This window comes from Xenopus laevis, chromosome 5L (assembly GCF_017654675.1).
Source record: "Xenopus laevis strain J_2021 chromosome 5L, Xenopus_laevis_v10.1, whole genome shotgun sequence".
Classification (NCBI taxonomy): domain Eukaryota; kingdom Metazoa; phylum Chordata; class Amphibia; order Anura; family Pipidae; genus Xenopus; species Xenopus laevis.
In genome coordinates this window covers 106,991,727-107,006,407 of record NC_054379.1, presented here as the reverse complement: position 1 = coordinate 107,006,407, position 14,681 = coordinate 106,991,727, and the positions used below count along the sequence as shown (strand labels likewise).

The window sequence follows — 14,681 nt, the reverse complement described above, 5'->3', positions numbered from 1 at the left end:
GAGCATTTTTGCTTTGCACAACTTACATACTTTGCATGGTTTACAAGGCTGTTGCAGCAAAATGTTCTCAATTTGGATTCCTAGTGGAATGCACAGACAAGCATATCTATAAGAATTCTCGCCTTATTATTTTGCTTCCCCCCTCCCCATTCATCAAAATCACTAGTATAGGAAGGGTTCTATAGAATTAGGTTTTTGTGGTAATGAGTAAATTAATAGTTTGGATTTCTCTTTAGCAAAAGGGGCACATATACATACAATTATCAGGCAGTTGGGCTTGTTTCAGGGGTCTGATCAACTGCCATTTGGGCTACACCCATTTTTAAGGAACTCATCTTGTCTTTTGTTTCTTAATGGATAGGAGTCAGGTCTGGGAGCCCCTGCCATTGCAAGTACACAAAGACCCCGACAGTCCCCACTTGCCCATTTAATAGTGACTGTCTATGGCATCTTACAGCAGCCCGTCTGGCATTTTCCAGAACCCACAGATTGCCAGTCCACCCCTGGTAAGAGTAGTAAATCAACAAGGTTGGAGGACACCAAGTTCTTCTAAAACAGTTGCACACCTCCACTTCACACTCCCTAAATCTTCAGCCTTTGGGTGGCCATCCTTCGGAGTTCCCACACACCAGAATCTACCCAAGACCATTTCAAGCAATAGCTCTGTCAACTGGAATGCAGCTAGACCCCAGGTGTTTCATCCCTTGTAATTACACATGAGCCTGGACGGTTTAAAGCTTACTTAAATGACAGAAAAGCTAATCCTTTGTGTTGGTAAACTATATCGATTATTTCCTCATGTTGTAGTTTGGAATATTAATGTTCTTAATTCTAGTCCTACATGATTAAAGAAAATCTGACATATGCTTCCGATGAAAGACTATTATTGCTGGGTGCCACAAACACAGAGATCATAGTTAGACAGTATAAAAAATGTCTGCATGTGTGACTAGTTTAATTGTTCTGAATTAGTTCAGTAGGACCAGAGCTTGAATCTTCCTCCTTTAAATCTTATTTAAGCAGATTTATATTCTGTATTCTGTAATGCTTAGTCAGCTGGAACAAAACTGTGCTATGCTGCATTTGGACTGAGTAGAACATTACTAGATGCAATTCTGACCCTAACCAGGTAGTTACATATTCAGTCCTACTGACTCACACTGGAATGACACAATGTGGCAGTGTCTATAAAGCTTTAGTCCTTTGGAATCTCAGTCATGTTGTTCTCTTAGATCAGTTCTGACCTGTCTTCATGTTGTCTTTCCGCTGCCTTATTCCTCTATCTTACTGTCAAGATTTATATCTTATAAAGCATCTGCAGGAAGGCACTAGCCCCCTGTGACACACAATACCAATATAAAACTATAGGGTACATCGCTTTTCTAAATAAATTTAACCCATCAAAATCTAACGTGTGTAGTTGGGATATAGTTACAATGCCCCAGAAAATATAACAATTAGACAGCCATGCCTACATATATTAAAAAATCAAAATACATGGAACCTATAATAGTGAACTAATAAAATGTTTCTAGACAGCACCTGTTGGATCCCACTACTTCACAGGTTCCTACTGGGTTTCTTATGAGGATTAATTCACCGTGCTCACTGATTTCCAGAGTAAAAGATCTGCTCATTTTTTTAATAACCTTTTTTATGGTTTAAACAGAACAGAAAATATAATACATGAATAAAAATAGGTGGGCAATACAGTGCCTTTGTCTGTTTATTACAATCTTTGGTTGCAGCAACAAGGTACATCATTAAAACACATAATAAAATGGTAGTGTAGGAGGAACAGTCCTCAATATCTGGTGAGTCCAGCCAAGACTGCGATACCAAGTCACATTTTTCCAATTTATTCCTTTGCATATACACCAAGAGGGCAAGCAGGTGGTGTGCCCGCAGTAGTTTTCCACATGCCAGTAGTGGGGGGGATCTCCCAAATGCCATTTCAGAGCAATATATTTACGTGCAAGAAACATTCCCTCATAGATGTAAGTACATAATGAGATTTAGTAAGACATGTTATAATTCCCAAAAGACATGTCTTAGGGGAAGTGGTGACCTGCAATGTAGTAATTCTAGTAAGCACGTCCCATACTGCTGTCCAAAATCTTGCAATCGTAGGGCAAGGTCATATTAGGAGGAAAAAATTCTGCACCGGGCATTTGGCATTCAGGGCAACAGACATTAGCCTTATTTTAGCCTTGTACATATAAGTAGGGGTTATATAAGCTTGGTGTAAAATAAAAAGTCTGCAAGATATTAAAATACACTAGGCTAGGGGTTTCCTCCCACACGTCATACTCCAGGGGGTGGGTTCTACATATGTTTAACAAATAGTCCAGTATATTTTCCACTGATAATTTAGTAATTGAACCAGATGTTGCCCATTGCACCTTGGATACATGTGTGAGTTGGTAATAATGCAGCCATGCATTTGGTGTTACATCAAAGACGTTTTTACTTGTTTAAAGGATTTAAATAACCCATCTATGATCAATTATAAACTATTTGTATCACCTACGGATGCCAGTAGTCCTGCAGGTCAGGGTTCTTAAAGTGAGGAAGCTTGTCATTTTCCCACAAAGTGGTGTTTGGGGAGACCCCCTGATACTGGATATGTATCCACTTTGAAAAGGGTTGAAATAATGGAAAGTGGAAAAAATTTTAAATGTTCTATAGCTTCTAGAAATAGCAGTGGAGGTACAGCTTCTCTGCCCCAACAATTACTAAGGATGTTATAAGAGGCATCGGTTTGGTCACCCCTAATCCATGGTAAAAAGTGTTGCACCTATGAGGCCCAATAGTAGGATCTCCAGTCAGGAAGGGTCATTCCCCCTTACATCTAGAATTACTGGATATGACACCCTACTCCGTTTCCCTGACCAGATAAATGTTTTAGTTCTAGAGTCTAAGCTTGTAAATACTTTCTTGGGTATATAGATAGGGGAATTTGTAAATACATACAGTAGCTACGGCAAGAAGATCCTTTTACACATGGCCACTCCTGGCAGTGTTAAGGGGAGAGATCTCCATGACTTCATTTGACAAGTTATTCTAGTAAGTAAGGGATCCAAATTGCCTCTCAGATATTGGAGATGTTTCTTGGTAAAGGAGATACCCAAGTATTGAAAGTTATCAACCCAATGGAGGGGCTGATTGGGCATTTGATAACGGGGAGCTACAGCAGCCAGAGGGGATTTTCCCCAATTTACCAACAGTTTGTAGGATTCGGGCTAGAGAGTCTGCCAGGACTGCCAAGAATAACAACATATCAGCATATAACACTTTTTTTTCCTTTATATTGCCATATTTGTAACCCACTAGCTGCTCATTTACCTTAATAACGATGGCCAATACTTCTGTGGCTAGGGCAAACAACATGGGGCAGCCCTGCCTGGTGCCCCTTTCGAGCTGAAAATGTTCAGAGACCAAGGTGTTTGTACAGACTTCGGCCTATGGGCAAGTGTATAACAAATGCACCCGGATATAAACTGTTCCCCAAAACCGAAACTTGGTATGGGCTTCCCACAGGAAAATTCATTCTATTGAGTCAAACACCTTAGTAGCATCTAATAAAAGGATGACTCTCATGCCAGTATTAGTGTGGGGTATTTGAAGATTTGCGAAAAGCCTCCTAATATTAAGAGTAGTTGCCTGGTTTAATCGTTATGGACCAGTTTAAGTATTACCTTGTTCAGTCTTAAGGCCAGAACTTTCACAAGTATTTTCATTTTACAGTTTAACAGGGATATAGGTGGATTCACGTGTAAAATCTTTCCCCTTTTTAAAGGGGACCTGTCACCCTAAGAAATAATTCCAAATTCATTTCTATCCTGTTTGTTGTGCAAAATAAACTTTACACACATTATTTATTATTTAATTTTTCCGTATCACCCCAAAATCTTGTGTATGCACCAGAATAGGGGCCCTAATGCCCTAGCATGGTACCCTACACAATTATAGAGTGTTATGAGTGAGGGAGAATGTGAGGAGAGCAGTGACATCTGGGAAGTACTGAATGGAAAGTGAAAGTAAGTGACTGCCCCGCCTCTATGTCTCAGGCATAGAGGAGAGGCAGGCACTGTATGATTGACAGCTCAGATATTTAAATGCCTTTCATAACAGGTAAGGATGTTTTAAAGAAAGAAAGAATTTGGGTTTCATGTTTAATTTGCCAAGGTCTTTGATTATACAGCTTTTTTATGTGCAGGTGACAGGTCCACTTTAAGTGTTAATACAATGAGGACCTCAGACATAGATGGAGGCAAAGTTTTTGTGGACAAAGCGGAATCATGCTTTCAATCTAGTAATCATATCCTCTTTATAATATTTTTAGAACCTTAGGGATCCCATCAGTGCCAAGAGTCTTACCATTGGGAAATGTACTGCTAGCGTCCTCTATTTCCTGTTCAGTTATTTCACAGTCAAGGGAGTTTTTATCCTCAGTTGGCAAAGTATGAAAATGCATGTCATTTAAATATGCTTGGAGTTCTACCTTTGAGTACACAACACTAGATACATAATCATTGGAGAAATAGCTTTGGAATGTATTATTAATCCCTTGCATGTATGATACCATGGTACCATCTGGGGTGCAGATATTAAGAATCTGTCTGTCTGTGTGTCTGTTGCAGTGTAAATTCCTATTGTTCCTGGGACCTAAGAAGCCTGATAGCTTTGTTTTCTGTAGTGGGGTGCTACGTAATATTGAGTTTCTGCATTGTTAGGATTTCTTCAGGCTGGACCCCTTTCTCCTCCCTTTTCTTTTTTAAGTACTTACTGTGGCTTTAAAAGATCTGCTAATTAAATAAAAATATAGCTGTACATTTTACAAATCCAGTTTCTTACCCACAAGTCTACTTTCCATAATCTCCTGTGTCCTTAAATAACATAAGGCAATTCCAGATGACTTTAACATGAACCATTTGATGATCTTCTGTGTTTTGATTGTGGACTGATTTAAAGTAATTTGTGTCCTAACTTGTGTTTGGCAATGCTTAAAAAAAACAGAGGCTAGTACTCACTACTCACTACAAAATAAGAAAAACAAACATTTTTCTATCAGATTTTTTATTTGGAAAACAGACCATTGGGATAGTAACATTAAATCCAGGACAATGAGCTGCTACAAACAGGGCTTAGGGAAGCAAGAGGTGTCACACATTTAACAAGAAGCTGCAGTAGTATGCGGCTGATGGCCATGTACAGCATGACATCTGACTGAATGTTCACCTGTAAAAGAAATAATACAGTTCATAGGCATTGTGACAGCAGGGTGTACCTTAAATTATAAGTCAGATTTGTTCAATATAAGCACCAGCACCCTCTAATCTAAGCATATTCTCTGGCTAGAGAACCTTATTTGATGCAAAAACAATCTATATGACTAGCCTCCAAAAACCCACCCTCTTGCCACAGATGCTGTTTATGCAAGGAAGAAGAATACCTGCATTTCTAGTCATCAATGTATTCAAATGGCTCTGGAGGCTCAGGTTCTTGCTCTTCCTCCTCTATCTTAGGCCCATGAGCTGCAACAGGTTCTACCAGTTGTTCCTCCTCTTCACTCGTGTCTCGAAGAATGATAATACCACCATTAGAAAGCTGTAAAGATAGGGAAAATCATTTGAAGTAATGGCTGGAGTAAGGGTTCAGAATGATGATCTATTTACAGTTTACTTTCTCTACAATCATATTCATATTCCACAGCTATCTGCACACCTATATTTTCCCAATGTCCCTTTGCTAGTATTCAATTCATTCCTCCTAGCATCTGCACAGCTAAACTTATTGCTTCGAAGCACTCTAAGTACTCACAGGCTTGAAGGGCTGATACCGACTGCCCTCTGGCATGCTGAGCACTTTCAGTTGAGCTGGCATCACCCGAGCAGGGTTCTCAAGAAGCTGGAAGTTTGGTTCTGGCTCTTTCTTCTTTTCTTCTTTCTTTTCAGTTTCATCCTGCAAATACAACAAGATTAATATAGTATGTGCTAAATCTATAAGCCTATATCAGTTTGATGCCTTAATTTTTAAGTATCCGTTTGAAAACATTTGCTCCTTATCAACCCAGTCTCTGACAGCTGCATCTATGTCATATACCTTATCTGCTCCTTTCACTGTGGTCTGGCTGTGTGACAACAGGGAGGATGTGAGATTTCTGCATTTAATCCCTTATAATACCAGTAACAAGCATTGTGTTGGGTCACACAAAGCAGGATTCGCCAGAGGCAAAAAAACATGCAGATCACAATTAGAAACCTGCATTGTTTTAAAAATGTCAAAGTTTATGGAACAGATTGTTACCCAAACAAATTCTTGAAAGCACCCAGCAGTGCATCTAAGGGCATGTTTAATCAGACAATAATGAAATAATAGTTAAAGGGATGTTCTTTACACAAATTAGAACAGTTATCTTTATAGGAATCATATTTGCCAAGTGGTCATATTTTTTTTTAATGGACCATTTTTAAGTTAAGCAGCATTATTGCAGATCCACAGATCCAAATGCTCTATCATTTTGTTGGGACATCACACAACATGCTATAAGTGCAGCACAGCCATCAAGTGCTACTGCTCATATTCTATTAAAGCTTCATGCTAATTTGCATGTTATTGATCTGATAGGCTAAATTGATTCTAATATTTACAGTCAATTGAATTAAACACAAGCAAATAAATGCAAAAAAGGGCAGCATACACAGCATTTTTGATGCAATTTACAGCATGTGATGGGCACGTAACAAAATTAATTGCTGTATGTTTCATTATCCATAGGATAATGATATATAGGATTCAGCTTGCAGCTATAGGCAGAAATAGAAAGCAATACAGTACTCACCACTTCCATCTTTTCCTCCTCTTTCTTCTCTTTTTCTTTCTCCTTCTTTTTGGCTTTGGCTGTGATGGACAGGACAGCAGTAGATACCTGAAAAAAAGAAACTTGCGGTATGTATATTTTATAATATATATGCTGGAAGCAACTTAGACAGGACAAGCAATTTCATCTATTTCCTACCCATGCCAGTATACCTCTAACATTTCTTACCCTCATCATAGGATTAACCTTAGTGCCAGAAACTCATGATAACCTAATAATTCTATCACCCCACCTTTGTTCATTAAATCTAATTTGCCCCAATGGAAGCACATGTAACAAATAGAAGTCACACAATATTCCACCACATGTAAATGTACAGATGTAATGAGCAGAATGTGTATGATTGCACTGACTTTCATACTACTTACCTTCTCTTTTTCTTTCTCTTTGGGCACCTCCAATGGTGCAGGATAAGCAAATGTTGATGGTTTACAGTTTGATCTATACTGAACTTTTGGCATCTGTGGATGGTACAAACAGAAAATCATACTTAAGAAAAATATAAAAAGCTTTTTCATTTAATTTTCCATGTAAATTCCTTTACAGCATGAATCACAGTCAGCATGCTGTACATTATAAACACCTTAAAAAGGTGGCCCAGTAATTTCTGTATCCTCTACATGAGCTCATGTGTTTATGAAGGAGTTAATGATTATCTTATTAACGGCCTTGTGTGTCGTTATTATGCGACGCTAATGAACGGTGATTGATCCAACATCATAAGGTCTGTAAGAGGATTACATATTTCTCTTTTATGTTGCGGAGATCTGCGATGCTACAGTAACTGTAACTGTTTCAGTGCTGCCACGCCACATTCTTCCCACACTGCTGAGATTTATGGGTGGCCATTCAAAGATTTATCTGGTAAACCACAAATTGGCTCTGAAAGAACCAAGATTGCTACACTTACCTTGAGATCTTTGTTAAGTCCAATGACGCTGGTTGGTGTAAAAGCCAGAGAAAGAAAGTGTGAAAGGGGGAACCAGAACCAGAACTGAGTGAAGACCAAAACTCCAACCACTGAGGGCATGTGAGTGTGACCAGTGCGGGACTGCAATGAAATGGTCACATTGTGACCCCCTGCAAGGAAGACATTAGGGTTGGATTATCAGATCATGATGTGTCCTCCATAATACCACCATGTCATGTACAGTATAAGGCAAACCATGAGTTAATATAAAGTGACCAGAGCCAAGTCTTCCTCCAGCAGAGCAGGGTGAAGAGGGCAGCAGGCAGGGTCATTACCGCTAAAAGACCAGGTGCAGGCAGCTAATCACATTACAAAGAAATTACTAGTTGGTTCCCAGACTAAACTGATATATACGGGGACATTCCTACAGCAGAATTAACCTTTTGGGAAAAGAAGAATAAAAGCTATATTCCTAACACTCTCAAAACATATTGTATCTAATGTAGGTAGGATAGGAGTCAATTTAGAGGTATCATTTTCTCACCTGCGTCCAAAATCCCCTGGGCTAAAATGGCTCCAAATTTGGCCATCACATCATCATGTTTGTCACTGATAACTTTGGAATAGAGCTGACGGAACTGACTGACCTACGAGATGAAATAAGGAGTGAGGGAAGCACGACGACATGTCAGATTTAACTATATTTTACATAAATACACACAATTGAGACGCATAAGACGGTAACACAAGAGAGAGATGTGGGAATTACGTAGTGAAGGTACATGTATACAGCCAGCTCATTCATTGTATTCTGGGCTTAACCAGTTAAGAGTGCTACATCACACCTAGTATTCCTTCACCTTATTGGTCCAGCCATTAGGAATGTAAATAAAATCCCATTTCTAACAACCTAATTAAGTGGTTTCACATGCCTGTAAGTGCGCCTATTGGCCCCATCTGGGAAAAGTGTCAAAAAGTGGCAGTCATATTAGCATCCTGAATATCTCCAATAAAACCTGCAGCTATACTTGGGGACAGTGGCAGGTTGAAGGCCTCTGGGGTGGCTTGTAACGAAATGTATGATTCCCGTCATAATTACATCTGCAGGAAGCAGAAGTCCGATTAACAGATGTACAGCAGACGTAATACTTCACTGGCGCCTGCCTGATCTGGGGGCTATGATCAACATACCGGACATGGGGGGGGCATCAAATGAACAGCCTCACAGATAAGAAAGAGTGTATAAAAATTTTCAGAATTAACCACTTACTTCACAGTGGAATAAAAAAGATCCAGTCAATTACACGGAGGTTATTCGTCATAACTCAAAACTGCCTCTGTCTTAAAGGGGAAGTTAACTTTTAAATGATCATTTAGTCTATTCTAATTGGACTTATTCTAAGGACATTTTTAGATGTTGAATTGCCTTCCTATTTTGTGTCTTTCCAGCCTGCAATTGCAAATCTGCTTGTTGTGATCACCTGGGTGCAAAAAAGCAGATGGAATGTAACAGTTCAGTTTGATAAGCCCCTCTACTATTCATCTCCTATTCTGACTTTCAACTACTGTATGGTTGATTTAATCTTTCCAGCTACTTTATCCCAGTCAGGAGGTTAAGCGGAAGTGGCAGATCTAGTTATTAGTTCAAGAATATACTTCATATTAATGGAATATTCACAGGAAATCCAAGTCAATTATTAGTCTTTTTAAGACTTGTACCTTTTTGTCAAGTGCAATAAACAAATCTTTTATACAGCAGCAAACTGGCCTGAATAGAGTCTCAGTGCAGGGAAGGACTAAAGTAAGTCTGTTTTTTTAATCACCAGGTTATGGTAATTTCAAGGGAGACATTGTGTCATGATTTTTATTATGTAGTTTTTATTTCTAAATTACACTGTTTATACTGCAAATAATTCCCTCTACAATATAACATTTAATTCCTGAACCAGCAAGTGTATTTTTAATAAAATTAGTGTGTAGGCAGACATCTCAGGTCATTTTGACTGGTCATGTGCTTTCAGAAAGAGCCACCACTTTAGGATGGAACCGCTTTCTGGCAGGCTGTTGTTTCTCCTACTCAATGTAACTGAATGTGTTGCAGTGGGACCTGGATTTTACTACTGAGTGTTGTTCTGATATCGATCAGGGAGCTGTTATCTTGTGTCAGGGAGCTGGTATCTGGTTACCTTCCCATTGTTCTGTTGTTAGGCTGCTGGGGGGAGGGGGTGATATCACTCCAACTTGCAGTACAGCAGTAAAGAGTGCCTGAAGTTTATCAGAGCACATGTCACATGACTGGGGGCAGTTGGGAAACTGACAATATTTTTAGCCCCATGTCAGATTTCAAAATGAAATAAAAAAACAAAAACATTTTGCTCTTTTGAGAAATGGATTTCAGTGCAGAATTCTGTTGGAGCAGCACTATTAACTGATGCGTTTTGAAAAAAACAAATTACAATATTCCTTTAAAGTATGTATGGAGCTGAAGAAACAGCTGCAGGAAATAGTATGAGGATTGTAGGGAGAGTTTAGGAGACAAAAAGGTTAAATCAATTTTTGAAGGAGAAAACAAGAAAAAATAAGAAAAACTAGGAAAAACATATGCCACACTGGAATTACATTTGAGCTGAAGGAGCTAACTGGCTGATTAAATTATATACACAAGAAGATATGGAGTACTAATGAACATATTTTGTGGGTGCATCCCTTCTCACCTTTGGGCATGTGATTTCTGTCTGCTGAATCATAATGAGGGCAGAAGAGATAAGGGCTCCCTGACGTACATAATTCACAGGGTCATTGGTCATAGGCTCCAGGAGATTGATTGCTTCCTGTGACGACAAAGGAACAGATTACAAATACAGCTCATTGGTTGCTTGTTTCACTTTAATTCACCAGGAAAAACAATAAATTAGAGCAAGCTCGTACCTTGTTTCCAGTTCCAGAGCAGCAGATGCCTAAGGCCATTGCCGCACCATATCGTACATGTGGGTTATAGCTCTCAGACAGCAAGGATACAACACTCGGGCATTGCTCTGGTGTCCTGTGGAGAAGCACAAACCGGAATGGTAAAAAAGATTCAATGTAGTTGCAAAGCAACTATTTAGAGCTACATATTATACAATAGCATATGTCAAAGTGTTGACATAAAATATAATAAACATTATATTATATATAGATATAGATGTATTTATATAGAGACAATTTTGCAATTGGCCTTCATTTATTTTTAGTGGTTTTATTTTTCAGTTATCACCAACATGAAATATAATGTGCAGACCTTTTCTGCGGTCAGTGGTCATATGTAAGGCTCCTAAATTCTTGCACGCTGCCCATGTTTGAAAGGGATGACCTGGGATACACTATGTATATGGTATTCTTTGTCTAGGGATATGCCAAATCCAGGAGTTTGCCTTTTTCAGCAGGATTTAAAATCAGCCAAATCTAAGTACCTGGCCAAACCAAATCCAAAATCTTAAAATCACGAAACTTTTCGACACAAACAAGGAAGTAAACATTTTTTTTTACCTACTCACATAGTATTGTTTGCCCCTTGCCAGCTCTTATTTGCATATGAAAACTAGGGTTTAGATTCAGACAAATTTTTCACAAAGGATTCTGGATTTGGCCAAATATCTAAATAGTGGATTCTGTCCATCCCTACCTTCCCTTGTATGAAAAATTAATTGAGTGTGGATTTGTTGAAATATATTAAGGCTCCACATTTGGAAAATATCATAACTGTCCACTCATCACAGATGTGATGTCGGTCTGAAATCAGAGGCACTGAGGACTGCCTGTTGAAGGGGTCCATAGACTTCTGTATTAATTCACCAGTTTAATAAAAGCCAACCCTCAAACATGCATAGAGACACAATCACCTAACTAGATGCAAAAAATTGCAGAGCAAGCATTAGTACAGTTACAACATCCTCCACAGAGACAAACCAACAGGGATTATAGAATCTTGCAGCATGACCAAGCAAACTGCACTAGTCAGGAACATGAGATTCACAGACTCACGGGCCCTGGATGGCTTAAGTGCAGACTGTTTTTACATTTATTTTTTATGTAAAATCAGGAATACTGTAAGAACTGTGCTCCATATAACAAGGAGACTAAATTAGAAGATCCTGCTTGCAACAGCCTCTGTATTACCCTGAGTTAGGCACTATTGAGTACCATTCCCAAGGACGCAGCCATATTTAGCCAAAATTCTGTTGACATATACAGAAACTAAATCCTTAAAAATATCGCTTATGTGACCCCTCTCTTTAAAGTACGATACCAATCCTGGGACTAAAAAGAAGAAAACAGGACAAATGTGAGACAAAACATCTACGTGTGCTTAAAACTGATAATGATTAGCCAAAATCCCAAGGAGGCAAACACTAATATCAAAGATAAACTGGATCAGAGCAATGGAATCCATAAGAAACAACTCCAAGACAGAAGTAACGAGGGGGAGCTGGAGTAATATCTGTGGGTTCAACACCTGGAAAACTTGCAACCTAGACATTGAACACAAGGTACTCTGACCTTTTAGCTAGGACCTGATAAATCCCCATCTACTCTCTCTTTTCCCCCCTTGCTTCTCTTTATTCCTACTATACCCACCTTACCTACCCCAATTCAAACCTTTATTAAATTTGTGTTGATGTCGCGATATCATGACAAGAGGAGACTCAACTCGGCACAGATGCCTACTAAATAAGGAATAACATGCCATGAGACAGACTGATGATGCCGTTCAGGAGTTATATGTACACCATTTAGCAAAGCTAATCCTTGTTACGTTTGTCAACAGTAACCTTTTCTTTTATTTGAAAATTAATAAAAACTTTTAAATAATATAAAAGAAAATACTGATAATGATTTACTCGTTTGGCACATATAGATTTATTATAGAACACATTTAAATGCACATGTTTCATTTTTAGGACATAGCCGTTTTTGTTGGGAAAGAAATTTTAAAAACGAATTCCACTGGATTCCTATGGAATCTACGTCTCTTATGGTACCACCCAAGGACTGACTGTCTGCTATGTCACACGTTATTAGAGCGACGATTGTGTTCAGAACTCTAAAACAAAAATATACAATTATAGGCTCAGTCAGGAACAGAGCAGAGCCTTCAACAGAGCATAAAAAGAGAGCCGGCTTCTGGCAGAACACCCCTTAAATGTTTTTAAACTGTTGTTAATGAGCATTGCACCCAGAGAATGGACTCCAGTGTGCCAGTGTTCCCCATCAGAAAACAGGCTATGCCTGATAGTACTGACAGCTGTATAACTGCCATAGAGAAGCATGAAGAACAGCCATGACTGCTATAACAATCAGATGGAAACCACCACGGTGGTGTCAGATGCAACTTTTTCAGCTTTAATCACAGCATGGCAGGGCCAATTTGCTAGTAAAAAGAGCTGGATCGAGCTGGAGAGCTTGTTATACAGTTGGATAATTGATATGATAATTATCTAAATATATTTGTTGTTAAGCAACTCCCAGGACTTTCATCTTTCATTTGTGACTTCACCCACTAAAAAGCTATACTGTCAGGAAAGAAAGAAACCTCAACTGGAAGCTAAATACACCCAGGTTTAAAAAAAAGTTGGGACACTGTGAAGTATAAATAAAAAAAGAATGGGAGTATTTGCAAATCATTGAAACCCTATTCAAATAGTACAAAAACAACATATCAAATGTTGCACAGGCAAATATTGCGACATTTTAAGAACAACACAACCCTAACCGCCTCGAATTGCCTTGCAGGCATGAAATGCGTAAGTCTGTAGAAACAATGGTATAAATAAAGACTATTTGTTGTACTACTTTTTTGATGGCCTGTTTGTGGATCTTCGGCCCATTGCCTATTTTTGCCAGCTTCTCTGGGCCCGACATCCTAATTCAGGCAAGAATGGGACAACATTTTACTTTTATATCTATATATATATATAGAAGAACATTTCACTTTTATATCTATAGAATGCGCTGCTGGCATCAAATCCAAAACAAGGACATTTTTTTCAGAAAGCAATATTTCTCAGTTTCAACATTTTATATGTTTACATTTACAGTGTCCTAACTTTTCGAGCTTGTAAGAGAGATGGGTTGAACTTGAGGAATCAGTGTTATTTTCACTGGGTTGTATACTGCTTAGTAAAAACGATACCATATTTTCTCTGCCAGAATTATACTATATACACTGTAGTGACCACTTACAATAATTCAGGCAGTAACAGAGATTTCAAGAGGTATTTTACGAATTGGAAAGAAATTATTTAAAAATGCATTACCACAAGTAAGTTTGTGACGATTCACAAAGGAGCGGTGCTCAAACAATATGCATTAACGTGTTATTCAAAAAGCAGCATCAGACATGTTTGAAATTCTAATGGAGATTAGAAAGGTCATCAAGGGGTTAATGCATGGGAAGTTTCTGTATTCTACAGAGGGAGGAAAGCTGGTATACGCTCTGCCTGTCCTGTATATACAATATCAGCACATGAAATTCTCCAGACTCTCCCACTCGATTTCTTGGACACAGACAGGTTCATATGGTCCAGATGGAGCAGAATCTCCAATCAAGATATGCAGAGCCAACAAAAGTTGCAGGATAGTCACTTATACTTACAATATTCGACTATTATTCTTGTAGCATGTAGGGCTGTGGGAGGAGGCTATTTCTGATTTTTTTTTTGTTTAATGTAAAACACAGAAAAGCAGAGAATTACAAAAAAAACCCCCAAAAATATACAATCATTTTCCTATACATTCTTTCAGCTAATAAAAATAAACCCTGTTTCCACACTCCTATTGATTCTAAGAACAAGATGGAGCACGCGAGGATGAATAGCCCAGATATGTTGATGTGGTGAGACAAAAAAC

The 14,681-nt window shown here is 38.6% G+C and overlaps 1 protein-coding gene across 1 annotated transcript in view; it reads right to left on the bottom strand.

Moving 5' to 3' along the window:
- Positions 1-5,062: 5,062 nt before the first annotated feature.
- psmd1.L (proteasome 26S subunit, non-ATPase 1 L homeolog) overlaps positions 5,063-14,681 on the bottom strand; it is a 70,766-nt gene continuing 61,147 nt past the window's right edge. Inside the window, exons 17-25 of the mRNA NM_001092985.1 lie at positions 10,722-10,836; positions 10,508-10,624; positions 8,338-8,440; positions 7,794-7,963; positions 7,252-7,344; positions 6,845-6,931; positions 5,824-5,964; positions 5,456-5,610; positions 5,063-5,241 (exon numbers count right to left, since the gene is read on the bottom strand). Coding sequence (NP_001086454.1) covers positions 5,464-5,610; positions 5,824-5,964; positions 6,845-6,931; positions 7,252-7,344; positions 7,794-7,963; positions 8,338-8,440; positions 10,508-10,624; positions 10,722-10,836 — 973 coding nt within the window. The 3' untranslated portion in view covers positions 5,063-5,241; positions 5,456-5,463. The remainder of the gene's footprint in view (positions 5,242-5,455; positions 5,611-5,823; positions 5,965-6,844; positions 6,932-7,251; positions 7,345-7,793; positions 7,964-8,337; positions 8,441-10,507; positions 10,625-10,721; positions 10,837-14,681) is intronic.